Genomic DNA, 15,310 nt, shown 5'->3' on the forward strand with positions numbered 1-15,310 from the left:
TAGGTGGAGCTCCCTGTATACAGAGATACATGATAAGACCCTGTCTACAGCCACCACTAGGGGAAGCTCCCTGTATACAGAGATACATGATAAGATTCTGTCTGCAGCCACCACTAGGGGGAGCTCCCTGTATACAGAGATACATGATACGATTCTGTCTGCAGCCACCACTAGGTGGAGCTCCCTGTATACAGAGATACATGATACAATTCTGTCTGCAGCCACCACTAGGGGGAGCTCCCTGTTTACAGAGATACATGATAAGATCCTGTCTGCAGCCACCACTAGGGGGAGCTCCCTGTATACAGAGATACATGATAAGATCCTGTCTGCAGCCACCACTAGGGGGAGGTCCCTGTATACAGAGATACATGATAAGATTCTGTCTGCAGCCACCACTAGGGGGAGCTCCCTGTATACAGAGAAACATGATAAGATCCTGTCTGCAGCCACCACTAGGGGGAGCTCCATGTATACAGAGATACATAATACGATTCTGTCTGCAGTCACCACTAGAGGGAGCTCCCTGTATACAGAGATACATGATAAGATTCTGTCTGCAGCCACCACTAGGGGGAGCTCCCTGTATACAGAGATACATGATAAGATCCTGTCTGCAGTCACCACTAGGGGGAGCTCCCTGTATACAGAGATACATGATAAGATTCTGTCTGCAGCCACCACTAGGGGGAGCTCCCTGTATATAGATATACATGATAAGATCCTGTCTGCAGCCACCACTAGGGGGAGCTCCCTGTATACAGAGATACATGATAAGATTCTGTCTGCAGTCACCACTAGCGGGAGCTCCCTGTATGCAGAGATACATGATAAGATCCTGTCTGCAGTCACCACTAGGGAGAGCTCCCTGTATACAGAGATACATGATAAGATCCTGTCTTCAGCCACCACTAGGGGGAGCTCCCTGTATACAGAGATATATGATAAGATCCTGTCTGCAGCCACCACTAGGAGGCGCTCCCTGTTTACAGAGATACATGATAAGATTCTGTCTGCATTCACCACTAGGGGGAGCTCCCTGTATACAGAGATACATGATCAGATCCTGTCTGCAGCCACCACTAGGGGGAGCTCCCTGTATACAGAGATACATGATCAGATCCTGTCTGCTGTCACCACTAGGGGGAGCTCCCTGTATACGGAGATATATGATAAGATTCTGTCTGCAGCCACAACTAGGAGGAGCTCCCTGTATACAGAGATACATGATAAGATTCTGTCTGCAGCAACCACTAGGGGGAGCTCCCTGTATACAGAGATATATGATAAGATCCTGTCTGCAGCCACCACTAGGGGGAGCTCCCTGTATACAGAGATACATGATAAGATCCTGTCTGCAGCCACCACTAGGGGGAGCTCCCTGTATACAGAAATATATGATAAGATCCTGTCTGCAGACACCACTAGGGGGAGCTCCCTGTATACAGAGATATATGATAAGATTCTGTCTGCAGCCACCACTAGGGGGAGCTCCCTGTATACAGAGATACATGATAAGATCCTGTCTGCAGCCACCACTAGGGGGAGCTCCCTGTATACAGAGATATATGATAAGATTCTGTCTGCAGCCACCACTAGGGGGAGCTCCCTGTATACAGAGATACATGATAAGATCCTGTCTGCAGCCACCACTAGGGGGAGCTCCCTGTATACAGAGATACATGATAAGATCCTGTCTGCAGCCACCACTAGGGGGAGCTCCCTGTATACAGAGATATATGATAAGATTCTGTCTGCAGCCACCACTAGGGGGAGCTCCCTGTATACAGAGATACATGATAAGATCCTGTCTGCAGCCACCACTAGGGGGAGCTCCCTGTATACAGAGATACATGATAAGATCCTGTCTGCAGCCACCACTAGGGGGAGCTCCCTGTATACAGAGATATATGATAAGATTCTGTCTGCAGCCACCACTAGGGGGAGCTCCCTGTATACAGAGATACATGATAAGATCCTGTCTGCAGCCACCACTAGGGGGAGCTCCCTGTATACAGAGATACATGATAAGATCCTGTCTGCAGCCACCACTAGGGGGAGCTCCCTGTATACAGAGATATATGATAAGATTCTGTCTGCAGCCACCACTAGGGGGAGCTCCCTGTATACAGAGATACATGATAAGATCCTGTCTGCAGCCACCACTAGGGGGAGCTCCCTGTATACAGAGATACATGATAAGATCCTGTCTGCAGCCACCACTAGGGGGAGCTCCCTGTATACAGAGATATATGATAAGATTCTGTCTGCAGCCACCACTAGGGGGAGCTCCCTGTATACAGATGCATGATAAGATCCTGTCTGCAGCCACCACTAGGGGGAGGTCCCTGTATACAGAGATACATGATAAGATTCTGTCTGCAGCCACCACTAGGGGGAGCTCCCTGTATACAGAGAAACATGATAAGATCCTGTCTGCAGCCACCACTAGGGGGAGCTCCATGTATACAGAGATACATAATACGATTCTGTCTGCAGTCACCACTAGAGGGAGCTCCCTGTATACAGAGATACATGATAAGATTCTGTCTGCAGCCACCACTAGGGGGAGCTCCCTGTATACAGAGATACATGATAAGATCCTGTCTGCAGTCACCACTAGGGGGAGCTCCCTGTATACAGAGATACATGATAAGATTCTGTCTGCAGCCACCACTAGGGGGAGCTCCCTGTATATAGATATACATGATAAGATCCTGTCTGCAGCCACCACTAGGGGGAGCTCCCTGTATACAGAGATACATGATAAGATTCTGTCTGCAGTCACCACTAGCGGGAGCTCCCTGTATGCAGAGATACATGATAAGATCCTGTCTGCAGTCACCACTAGGGAGAGCTCCCTGTATACAGAGATACATGATAAGATCCTGTCTTCAGCCACCACTAGGGGGAGCTCCCTGTATACAGAGATATATGATAAGATCCTGTCTGCAGCCACCACTAGGAGGCGCTCCCTGTTTACAGAGATACATGATAAGATTCTGTCTGCATTCACCACTAGGGGGAGCTCCCTGTATACAGAGATACATGATCAGATCCTGTCTGCAGCCACCACTAGGGGGAGCTCCCTGTATACAGAGATACATGATCAGATCCTGTCTGCTGTCACCACTAGGGGGAGCTCCCTGTATACGGAGATATATGATAAGATTCTGTCTGCAGCCACAACTAGGAGGAGCTCCCTGTATACAGAGATACATGATAAGATTCTGTCTGCAGCAACCACTAGGGGGAGCTCCCTGTATACAGAGATATATGATAAGATCCTGTCTGCAGCCACCACTAGGGGGAGCTCCCTGTATACAGAGATACATGATAAGATCCTGTCTGCAGCCACCACTAGGGGGAGCTCCCTGTATACAGAAATATATGATAAGATCCTGTCTGCAGACACCACTAGGGGGAGCTCCCTGTATACAGAGATATATGATAAGATTCTGTCTGCAGCCACCACTAGGGGGAGCTCCCTGTATACAGAGATACATGATAAGATCCTGTCTGCAGCCACCACTAGGGGGAGCTCCCTGTATACAGAGATATATGATAAGATTCTGTCTGCAGCCACCACTAGGGGGAGCTCCCTGTATACAGAGATACATGATAAGATCCTGTCTGCAGCCACCACTAGGGGGAGCTCCCTGTATACAGAGATACATGATAAGATCCTGTCTGCAGCCACCACTAGGGGGAGCTCCCTGTATACAGAGATATATGATAAGATTCTGTCTGCAGCCACCACTAGGGGGAGCTCCCTGTATACAGAGATACATGATAAGATCCTGTCTGCAGCCACCACTAGGGGGAGCTCCCTGTATACAGAGATACATGATAAGATCCTGTCTGCAGCCACCACTAGGGGGAGCTCCCTGTATACAGAGATATATGATAAGATTCTGTCTGCAGCCACCACTAGGGGGAGCTCCCTGTATACAGATGCATGATAAGATTCTAAGTTTTGTGACTGACACAATTTTGCTTTTCCACTTTGCTGTTCCAGTGTTTTTCGCTCTTTTATTCGGCTGTTTTTATGGTTACTGAGATACAATTATAATCTTCTCATAAGCTTTTAAACTTGTATTGACAAATACATGAAGTTTTCTGCACCGACTCAATACTGATAGTTTTGACCCTTACTTTTCGCGACTTTAGAATTTCCCCCTGGCAGCTGGTTATCAGCCTCTGGGCCAAATCCTGAGTGAGAAGCTTCCTGGTCATGGACCCAAAATGTCACTGTTCCCTGAGACGCTTAGTTGCTACTTATCCCCTTTGACATGGTCTCCATCATGGGGGAAAAAAATCCATCATCCTGACTTTTCTCATGGATGATGGGAGAAGTTGTCCATGGGGAAAATTTAGATCCCATTCTATATGTATAGCCGTGTTCCTAGGTATAATTGTAAGTGAGCCCCCTCCATGAATAAGAAGCCTCTGCACAATTGTGAGTGATCCCCCTCTATGGATGAGAAGCCCCAATACATAGTGAGTAAACCCCCTCCTTGGATGAGAAGCACCCACACATTGTGAGCGATCCCCCTGTCACGTTAGTCACTACTCACGGACAAGCCTCGAGGCTGGGTAGTTAAGAGGTCCAAGGTCAAAAGCCAGAAAGGCAGGTCATAGACAAAGGCGAAAGCGTAGACAGGTCACAGTACGGGGTCAAAATTCCAAGAAGGTAGCGGAACATGACAAAAGGGCTAGGCAAATGCAAGGTCAAAGGCAAATCCAAGGTCGAGCAACAAAGATCAGAATACAAGACTAGGAGCACAGAGCGCACACCTCTTGAGCAAAGCTCCAATTGGCATCAATCTAAGGCCGAAAGCTGGTTAAATAGTGAGGTAAATGAGGTAATTACTCCGAAGAGGAGACACATGAATGAAGCTCCGGCATGCCCTGGCTTTATTGGACGGCTAAACTGTCACTCAAGACACTGACAGCTCAGCACTCTCCTGCATCCGATTGGGCGGCTCAAGACACTGACAGCTCACCAGGCCCATTCCTAGATTGGACGGAAACTCTGTCATTCACTGGGTCCAGACACACACAAAGGAGAAATCGTGACAGTACTCCCTTTTCTACGGTGGGACCACCGGACCCTCAGGTTTTCCAGAAAACCTACAATAAAAGGCCCTGAGCAGACTATCGGCTTTCACTGAACCTGGAACCCAGGATCTGATCTCCGGTCGGTATTCCCTCCAATGAACGAGATATTGCAGAGAATTTTGAGAATCCACGATCCTCTGCACCTCCTACTCCAAACCTCCATTAACAGAAACCGGAGGAGGCGGAGACGAGGCAGACAACACTGATGGGACGAACTCCTTTTAATAAGGATTTGTAGAACACATTTGGAATGCGAAGAGTCAGAGGAAGTCTTAATCTAAAGCCAGGATGTCAAACTCAGAGGGCCAAAATGAAAAACTTGGACAAAGTCGCGGGCCAACCAGTATACAGTATAATGGACCCACATAGTCCTCCAAACAGTATAATGGCCCCGCATAGCTTTCCATACAGTATAATGGCCCCACAAAGTCCTCCATACAGTATAATGGCCCCACATAGTTCTCCATACAGTATAATGGCCCCGCATAGCTATCCATTCAGTATAATGGGCCTCACATAGTCCTCCATACAGTATAATGGGCCTCACATAGTCCTCCATACAGTATAATGGGCCCCACATAGTCATCCATACAGAATAATGGGCTCCACATAGCCCTCCATACAGTATAATGGGCCCCACGTAGTCCTCCATACAGTATAATGGCCTCGCATAGCCCTCCATACAGTATAATGGGCTGCACATAGTCCTCCATACAGAATAATGGGCCCCACATAATCCTCCATACAGAATAATGGGCTCCACATAGCCCTCCATACAGTATAATGGGCCCCACATAGTCCTCCATACAGTATAATGGCCCCACATAGTTCTCCATACAGTATAATGGGCCCCACATAGTCCTCCATACAGTATAATGGGCCCCGCATAGCCCTCCATACAGTATAATGGCCTCGCATAGCTTTCCATACAGTATAATGGGCCTCACATAGTTCTCCATACAGTATAATGGGCCCCACATAGTCCTCCATAAAGAATAATGGGCCCCATATAGTTCTCCATACAGTATAATGGGCCCCACATAGTCGTCAATGCAGTATAATGGGCCCCACATAGTCCTCCATACAGTATAATGGGCCCCACATAGTCCTCCTTACAGTATAATGGGCCCCGCATAGCCCTCCATACAGTATAATGGGCCCCACATAGCCCTCCATACAGAATAATGGCCCCCATAGTCCTCCATACAGTATAATGGACCCCACATAGCCCTCCATACAGTATAATGGGCCCCACATAGCCCTCCATACAGTATAATGGCCTCGCATAGCTTTCCATACAGTATAATGGGCCTCACATAGTTCTCCATACAGTATAATGGCCCCACATAGTCCTCCATACAGTATAATGGCCCCACATAGTCCTCCATACAGTATATTGGGCCCCACATAGTCCTCCATACAGTATAATGGGCCTCACATAGTCCTCCTTATAGTATTATGGGCCTCACATAGTCCTCCTTATAGTATTATGGGCCCCACATAGTGCTCCATACAGTATGTTGGCCACAAAAAGTGCTCCATACAGTATAATGGCCCCACATAGTCCTCCATACAGTATAATGGCCCCACATAGTCCTCCATACAGTATAATGGGCCCCACATAGTCCTCCATACAGTATAATGGGCCTCACATAGTCCTCCATACAGTATAATGGCCCCACATAGTCCTCCATACAGTATAATGGGTCCACATAGTCCTCCATAGAGTATAATGGCCCCACATAGTCCTCCATACAGTATAATGGGCCCACATAGTCCTCCATAGAGTATAATGGCTCCACATAGTCCTCCATACAGTATAATGGGCCCCACATAGTCCTCCTTATAGTATAATGGGCCTCACATAGTCCTCCTTATAGTATTATGGGCTCCACATTGCCTTCTATACAGTATAATGGGTCACACACACTCGTCTATACAGTATAATGGGCCCCACATAGGGGTAGTGGTTCTAGTGTCACGGGCCAAATATAATCACCCTAATCACCATAATTACAGAAGAAAGGCGAGGTTCCATTGGATTGATTGTTAAAGGCGAACTTAGTAAGAGGTAAAAATAAGGGCCGGTCCTCCGGCTGAGCCACAATGAAACACCTTAAAATTTGTTCCGATTGACTTGACCTTTCTGATTAAAATAAAAGATCAATCCTCAATTTCCTACACATAAATTCTCCAGAATTTGGATACAAATTGCACCCCCTTATCAGATACAATGTTCAGAGGGATTCCATGCAATCTCTCCACATGATTGATAACCTGGAAAGTGTTTCAGCTTTCGGTAACCCCGATAATGGAGCAAAATGAGTCTGTTTACTGAATCGGTCAACTACCATCCAAATAACAGTTTTCCCACCAGACAGAGGTAAATCCGTGATGAAAATCATGAAGGAGGTCATTTACATGTTACCGGTGCATTCTGGGAAGAGTCAAGAGTCATCGCAAGTCTGAAGATCTTTGAGTGTAGCTGGATTGAGCTGCTTGAAGGAAATTGTCAAACCGAATCTTTACAACAATTGAACAACAATTCATTGTGTTCAACATGGAGGAGGAGATTACCCATATGGTATGCTGCAGGTGCCCAAATCAAAGATGGGTCTGATAGGGTTTCAAGACTCCTCAGTGCTACAGACGACCACCCACGACTAGTAACCTGGAAACTAAATGCGAGACTTTGAAGACCTATGCCGGAAAGTGAAGGAACTGGGAGAGCAGGTCATCTTCTCATCTAACCTCCCACTGGATGGACATGGAATAAGGAGTTTAAACAGGATTCTACAGGTGAACAATTGGCTATGTCAATGGTGCGGTCTGCAACATTTTGGGTTTCTTGACCATGGAGTGAAATACCTTTATGATGGACTCCTTGCTAGAGATGGGTTGCATCTCACGAAAACAGGAAAACACATATTTGGTGGATGACTTGTTACACTCATCGGGAGAGCTATAAACTAGAGCAATACAGGATGAGAAATATAACGCCAGGAAAATGTATGCAGCTAACGAATTTCGTTGAGATCCTATTAGAAGTGGAAATAAAAAAAACAAAGACAACAATTTCTGAATGAATATAGAGGAGCAAGAGAACCCGACTACAAACTAAAACGTGTCTATACAAATGCAAAGAGCATGGGAAACAAGGCGCATTGGAGCTGCTAACACAGGAAGAGATATGATGTCAAAGGCATCACTGAAACATGGTGGGATACACATGATTGGAGGCTCCAACTTATTTATAATAAACATGCTTAACAAGAGGGGAGGAGGTGTTGCATTGTATGTTAGGAAAATGTATATCTCCACAGAGATCCAAGCTTCAGAGAATGGTAGCTCTGTAGAAACTGTTTGGGAAAGAATAGAAGGAGAGAAGAATAGAAATGACACTATTGCAGGTGTTTACTGTAGACCACCTGGACAGACTGAAGATATGGATGAACTATTTTTACATCCGAAGTCTTTGTTCTCAAAAAAGTACAACATAGTAATCATGGGAGATTTTAACTATCCAGATATTTGTTGGGAATCTCTCTCAGGCAAAAGTAATGGGTCCAGAAAATTCTTATCTTCTCTTGCTGACAACTTTATCATTCAAAAGGTAGAAGAGAAAACGCGAGGATCTGACATCTTGGACCTAATTCGTACCAAAAGGAAGGAAATGGTGGCTGGCAATTTAAGAGGCAGCACTCATGCTATCCTCGAATTTTGGATTACTGGAGGAGGAAGACCTGTGAGGACTCAGACTTTAAGGTTGGACTTCAGAAAGGCAGATTTTGATGAACTCAGAAAGAGGGTAGAAAAGGTCCAATGACAAAATTGTCCAAGAAGGATGGGAGATTTTTCTAAAAATAAATTCTCACTTCATAAATCAGTAACAATCCCGAAAAGAAGGAAGAATTAGAAGAATTTAAAGAGTCCAAGATGGATGAACATAGAACTTAAACACTTGATAAAAAAGAAAAAAAAAGAATGTTAAATGGAAAGAGAGGGGGCATATCTAAAAAAGAATATAATGCTGTCTGCAGGGAATGCAGGGCAAGCGTTAGGAGAGCTAAAGCCAGTAATGAAGTGAGGCTTGCAAGGGAGACCAGAATCAATAAAAGAGGATTTTGGGGGTATGTCAAAAGTAAGAGGAAAGTCAAAGATGCTATAGGATTTTTACAGAATGAAAAGGGTGAAGTGGTCAAAAATGATGTTGAGAAGGCCGAACTTTTAAATTCGTATTTTGCATCTGGGTTTTCTAAGAAAGCAAATGTAACATCAAGTGATATTCACTGTGTTATTAAAGGAATAAAATAATCCACATTATCTATATAAAGAGACATGGTGAGGGAACACAGCTAATTTACATCAATTTACATCTTTTGGTCCAGATGAATTACATCCTAGGGTACTGAAAGAGATAGCAGAGGAAACTGCAGAACCACTTGCCAGAATCTTTGAAAAATCCTGGAGAACAGGTGAAATCCCTGAAGACTGGAGAAGGGCAAATGTTATCCCCATCTTCAGAAAAGAAAAGAAGATGGAGACATAAAATTACAGGCCAGTGAGCCTTACTTCTATACCAGGAAAGATTTTTGAACAAATTATTAAACCACGTGTATACAATTACTTGGATAAGAATACAGTAATTAACCAAAGCCAGCGTGGGTTTGTAACAAACACCTCATGCCAGACTAATCTAATTTCTTTCTATGATGGAATCACTGACTGGGTGGATCAGGGAAATTTGGTAGTTATAGTATATCTTGACTTCAGCAAAGCATTTGATATCCTTATTGCTTTCCTTATTGAAAATTGACATAGTATGGGATTAACAAGGCTATGGTTAGGTGGATTCATAACTGGCTCAGTGATCATTCTCAAAGAGTGGTAATAAATGGTTGTACATCCAATTGGAAGAGTGTTTCAAGTGGGGTACCACAAGGCTCTGTCCTGGCCCCAGTGTTGTTCAACATTTGTATAAATTATCTAAATAAAGGAACTGAAGGTAAACTAATCAATTTGCAGACTATGCAAAGCTAGGAAGGATACCTAACACTAGAGAAGACCGAGAAAGGATTCAGAAGGATCTAGATGAGCTTGAACAATGAGCAGCGACTAACAGAATGTTATTTAACAGGGAGAAATGCAAGATCCTACATCTGGGCAAGAAAAACGAAAATTACATCTACAGACTGGGCGGAATAGAACTAAACAACAGCACGTGTGAAAAAGACTTGGGTATACTAATAGATCATAGACTGAACATGAGTCAACAGTGTGATGCAGCAGCAAAAAAGGCAAATACAATTCTGGGATGTATTAACAGAAGCATACAGTCTAGATCACGTGAAGTAAATATCCCCGTCTACTCCATTTTGGCCAGACCTCATCTGAAATACTTTGTCCAGTTCTGGGCCCCACATTTCAATAATAATAATAATGATATAATAATTTATATTTTTATAGCACCAACATATTCCCAGCACTTTACAATTTTAGGAGGGGGGCTTGAACAGACAAAAAGACATTACCAAATAAGCATAAGTCAGATATTAAATGGAGTGAGGGCCCTGCTCGCAAGCTTACAGTCTATGAGGAAATAGGGGGGGGACACAAATGGTAAAATGTACAAATATTGTATAATACAGCCATAATATGCTAAATATTGTAAGTACATAACACTACATGAACTGGTCACCAGCCAGTATGTGTTTTGTACAGACAGAGGCTAATCAGTGCATGGATGGTATGAACATGATTTTGAAGAAAATTTTGATATGGGCCAAACTGGGACAGTTAGACATTTTAAAAAAGACAGCGAAAAACTGGAGCAAGTTCAGAAAAGAGCTCCCAGGATGGTGAGCTATTCCTATGATGAACAGTTAAATGATCTATATATAAAAGAAGGCTAAGAGGAGACTTAATAGCTGTCTACAAGTATCTGAAGGGCTGTCACAGCATAGAGGGATCATCCTTATTCTCATTTACGCAAGGAAAGACTAGAAGCAATGGGATGAAACTCAAAGGGAGAAGATACAGATTAGATATTAGAAAAAACTTTTTGACAATGAGGAGATCAATGAGTGGAACAGGCGGCCACGAGAGGTGGTGAGTTCTCCTTTAATGGAAGTCTTCAATCAGAGGCTGGACAGACATCTGTCTGAGATGGTTCAGTGAATCCTGCATTGAGCAAGGGGTTTGGACACGATGACCTTGGAGGTCCCTTTCAACTCTAAAATTCTATGAAATCCATGGACAAATGAGACCGCGGTCTTTCTGGAATTGACAATTGAGTCAATTCCCCTGCTGGCCGGTATGACAGACTTTAGCACGTGCACAAACTTCACAAGCGGATACAAAATCTTTAATATCATTAGGCATGGATGGTCACCAAAAGAGTCTGAGAATAGCTTTCTGAGTAGCTGTGACCCCAGGATGACCATTCAAGACGGAATAATGAAACCCCTGCAACTGACGTAATCTGAAGCATACAGCCACAAATAATTTAGACCTAGGAGCTAACGACTGGTCTCTACGGATCTCCTCTTCCAATTCTGAGGATACTATAGATATAGAGATATATATAGGTCCTAGAGGACCATCTGGCCTGTCTCGGAGTTAGCCGTTTAGCTGATTCAATGTAAGCTAAATTTGTATGATAGATCACCACAGTGACCTGATGAATAGATCCCTCCAAAAAATGTCTCCAGTCTTCAATAACTAATTTGACAACGAGCAGCTCGCGATTCCCAACATCATAATTTCTCTGAGGAGATGAAAAACTTCCTAAAGAAAATGCAAATCACTGCAAGTTTGTCAGAGTTTTGGGATTTTTTGACATAATACAGCCCCTACCCCGACCTCAGAGGCATCCACCTTCACAATGAATGGTTTCTGGAGATCTGGTTGGATTAAAACTGGAGCAGACATGAAACAATCTTTCAATTTATTAAAGGCCTCAACAGCATCCGATGACCAAACCTTGAGGTCCGCTCCCTTACGTGTGATATCAGTAAGAGGTTTAACAATCTGTGAAAAAACCCTTAGCAAATTTTATGTAGTAATTGGCAAATCCTAGAAAACGTTGCAAAGCTGTAGGGTCACGAGATAGAACCAATCAATTATGGCCTGCACCTTCCCGGGATCCATCTTAAATAGTGTTGAGAGAGTATGTTCTGTTAACCCTTTCGGTGAGTATGCTCGGGCTGAGCTCCGAGTATTTACAGCTGCTCGGTGATATGGTTGAATCGCTCCTGTGTGCATGATTTGCGACTGTTTGACAGCTTTATTACATGGGAGGAATGTGTAAGAAATAGACAATCCTCACATGTAATAAAGCTGTCAAACAGTTGCAAATTATGGGGAGCGATTCAACCATATCACCGAGCAGCTGTAAATACTTGGAGCTCGGCCCGAGCATGCTCGGAACAGAACATACTCGCTCAACACCAATCTTAAACCCTTCAGCCGATACAATGAACCCCAGGAACGATATTTCTTGAACAGAAAATGTACATTTCTCCTATTTAGGAATCAAAGAATTTTCTCAAAGCTTTTGTAAAACAAAACGGACAAGTTCATAGTGCGAATTCAGATCAGGGGGAAAAATTAGAATGTCATTCAGGTATACGACAAAAAACCTTCCAATAATATCAGAAAACAGCATTCATAAAGAAAAACTGCTGGCGCATTGGTTAACCAATGGACGGCAGAACTGTTATCCACCGCGTCCAGACATACTGATGGAGGAATCGTAAAACCCTCCATGGATGAGAAGCCCCCGCACATTGTGAGTGATCACCCAATGTGGATGAGAAGCCCGACACATAGTGAGTGAGCCCCCTCCGTGGTTGAGAAGCCCTCACACATTCAGGCTATTCTGTCCTCCTCCCTTCAGAGTCCCCTGTCCCCCTCCTCCTCTCCACTCTTCTGTTTTCCTCCTCCTCCACACTCCTGTTCTCCTCCTTCAGACTCTTTTCTCCTTCAAACTCTAATGCCCTCCTTCTCAAGACTCCTTTATCCTCCGCTTCGCCAGACTCTTCTGTCCTCCTTTGCCAGACCCCTTTTTCCTCCTCTTACAGACTCATCTGTCCTCCTTCTCATCCAGACAACCCTGTCCTAATTCTTCTCCTCCAAACTCCTTTGTCCTCTTTCTCCAGACTCCTTTCTCCTCCACTTTCAGACTTCTCTGTTCATCTCCTCCAGACTCCTTTATTCATCTCCTCCAGACTCCTCTGTCCATCTCCTCCTTCAGATTCCTCTGTCCATCTCCTCCTCCAGATTCCTCTGTCCATCTCCTCCAGACTCCTCTGTCTATCTCCTCCTTCAGATTCCTCTGTCCATCTCCTCCAGACTCCTCTGTCCATCTCCTCCTTCAGATTCCTCTGTCCATCTCCTCCAGACTCCTCTGTCCATCTCCTCCTTCAGATTCCTCTGTCCATCTCCTCCAGACTCCTCTGTCCATCTCCTCCAGACTCCTCTGTCCATCTCCTCCTTCAGATTCCTCTGTCCATCTCCTCCTTCAGATTCTTCTGTCCATCTCCTCCAGACTCCTCTGTCCATCTCCTCCTTCAGATTCCTCTGTCCATCTCCTCCAGACTCCTCTGTCCATCTCCTCCTTCAGATTCCTCTGTCCTCCTCCTCCAGACTCCTCTGTTCTCCTTCAAGAAACTACCACAGAAAAATTGACTTGGAACCATAGGTTACGCCGTACAGAGTGAGCTGCTGTGTAACGCTCCATCTCTCATCTTACTCACTTTCTATCATTTTCAGGAAGAAACTGAAAAAGCAGAAGCACCAGCCGGTGCCGGACACCGAGATGAAGTGATCTCCCAGAATGCAATGTTTTATATGAGATTTCTACAAATAAAGTGAAAACTGAGGCGATGTGTGATCTGTCAGCAGAGTGAAAGTGTGAACACCGAGTTGTGGAGCTTGTATGTTGTACTGTATATAGGGCAGAGCTTATATAATATATATAATATTATACTGTATAAGGGGCAGAACTTGTAAGTAATACCATAAATAAAGGCGGAGCTTGTATGTTGTACTGTATATAGGGCAGAGCTTGCACACTGCATACAGTGCGGAGCTGGTATACTGTACAATATAATTACAAGAGAGGGGGACATTATACTACATGGGACCCAGAGAGGGGGACATTATACTACATGGGGGCCAGAGAGGGGGACATTATACTATATGGGAGAAATAGAGGGGACATTATACTACATGGGGACAGAGAGGGGGATATTATACTACATGGGAGAAATAGAGGGGACATTATACTACATGGGGGCCAGAGAGGGGGACATTATACTACATGGGAGAAATAGAGGGGACATTATACTACATGGGGGCCAGAGAGGGGGACATTATACTACATGGGGGCCAGACAGGGGGACATTATACTACATAGGAGAAATAGAGGGGACATTATACTACATGGGGCCAGAGAGGGGGACATTATACTACATGGGGGCCAGAGAGGGGGACATTATACTACATGGGGGCCAGAGAGGGGGACATTATACTACATAGGGGAAATAGAGGGGACATTATACTACATGGGGCCAGAGAGGGGGATATTATACTACATGGGAGAAATAGAGGGGACATTATACTACATGGGGCCAGAGAGGGGGATATTATACTACATAGACAAAATAGAGGGGACATTATACTACATGGGGGCCAGAGAGGGGGACATTATACTACATGGGAGAAATAGAGGGGACATTATACTACATGGGGCCAGAGAGGGGGACATTATACTACATGGGAGAAATAGAGGGGACATTATACTACATGGGGGCCAGAGAGGGGGACATTATACTACATGGGAGAAATAGAGGGGACATTATACTACATGGGGGCCAGAGAGGGGGACATTATACTGCATGGGAGAAATAGAGGGGACATTATACTACATGGGGGCCAGAGAGGGGGACATTATACTACATAGGAAAAATAGAGGGGACATTATACTACATGGGGGCCAGAGAGGGGGACATTATACTACATGGGAGAAATAGAGGGGACATTATACTACATGGGGCCAGAGAGGGGGATATTATACTACATGGGAGAAATAGAGGGGACATTATACTACATGGGGGCCAGAGAGGGGAACATTATACTACATGGGAGAAATAGAGGGGACATTATACTACATGGGGGCCAGACAGGG

At 44.7% G+C, this 15,310-nt stretch overlaps 1 protein-coding gene across 2 annotated transcripts in view; it reads left to right on the forward strand.

The window, feature by feature from the left end:
* LOC141273159 (inter-alpha-trypsin inhibitor-like) overlaps positions 1–14,003 on the forward strand; it is a 149,539-nt gene extending 135,536 nt beyond the window's left edge. Inside the window, exon 6 of one of the 2 annotated variants that reach the window (XM_073684608.1) lies at positions 10,259–10,739. In XM_073684608.1, the coding sequence (XP_073540709.1) occupies positions 10,259–10,724 (466 nt within the window). In that variant the 3' untranslated portion in view covers positions 10,725–10,739. Of the gene's footprint in view, positions 1–10,258; positions 10,740–13,893 lie in introns of those variants that run through there. The other variant, XM_073684617.1, reaches the window with a different exon arrangement.
* The last annotated feature ends 1,307 nt before the right edge of the window (positions 14,004–15,310 follow it).

Source organism: Phyllobates terribilis, unplaced genomic scaffold (assembly GCF_046119375.1).
Source record: "Phyllobates terribilis strain yellow unplaced genomic scaffold, ASM4611937v1 Scaffold_1__5_contigs__length_1240528914, whole genome shotgun sequence".
NCBI lineage: Eukaryota > Metazoa > Chordata > Amphibia > Anura > Dendrobatidae > Phyllobates > Phyllobates terribilis.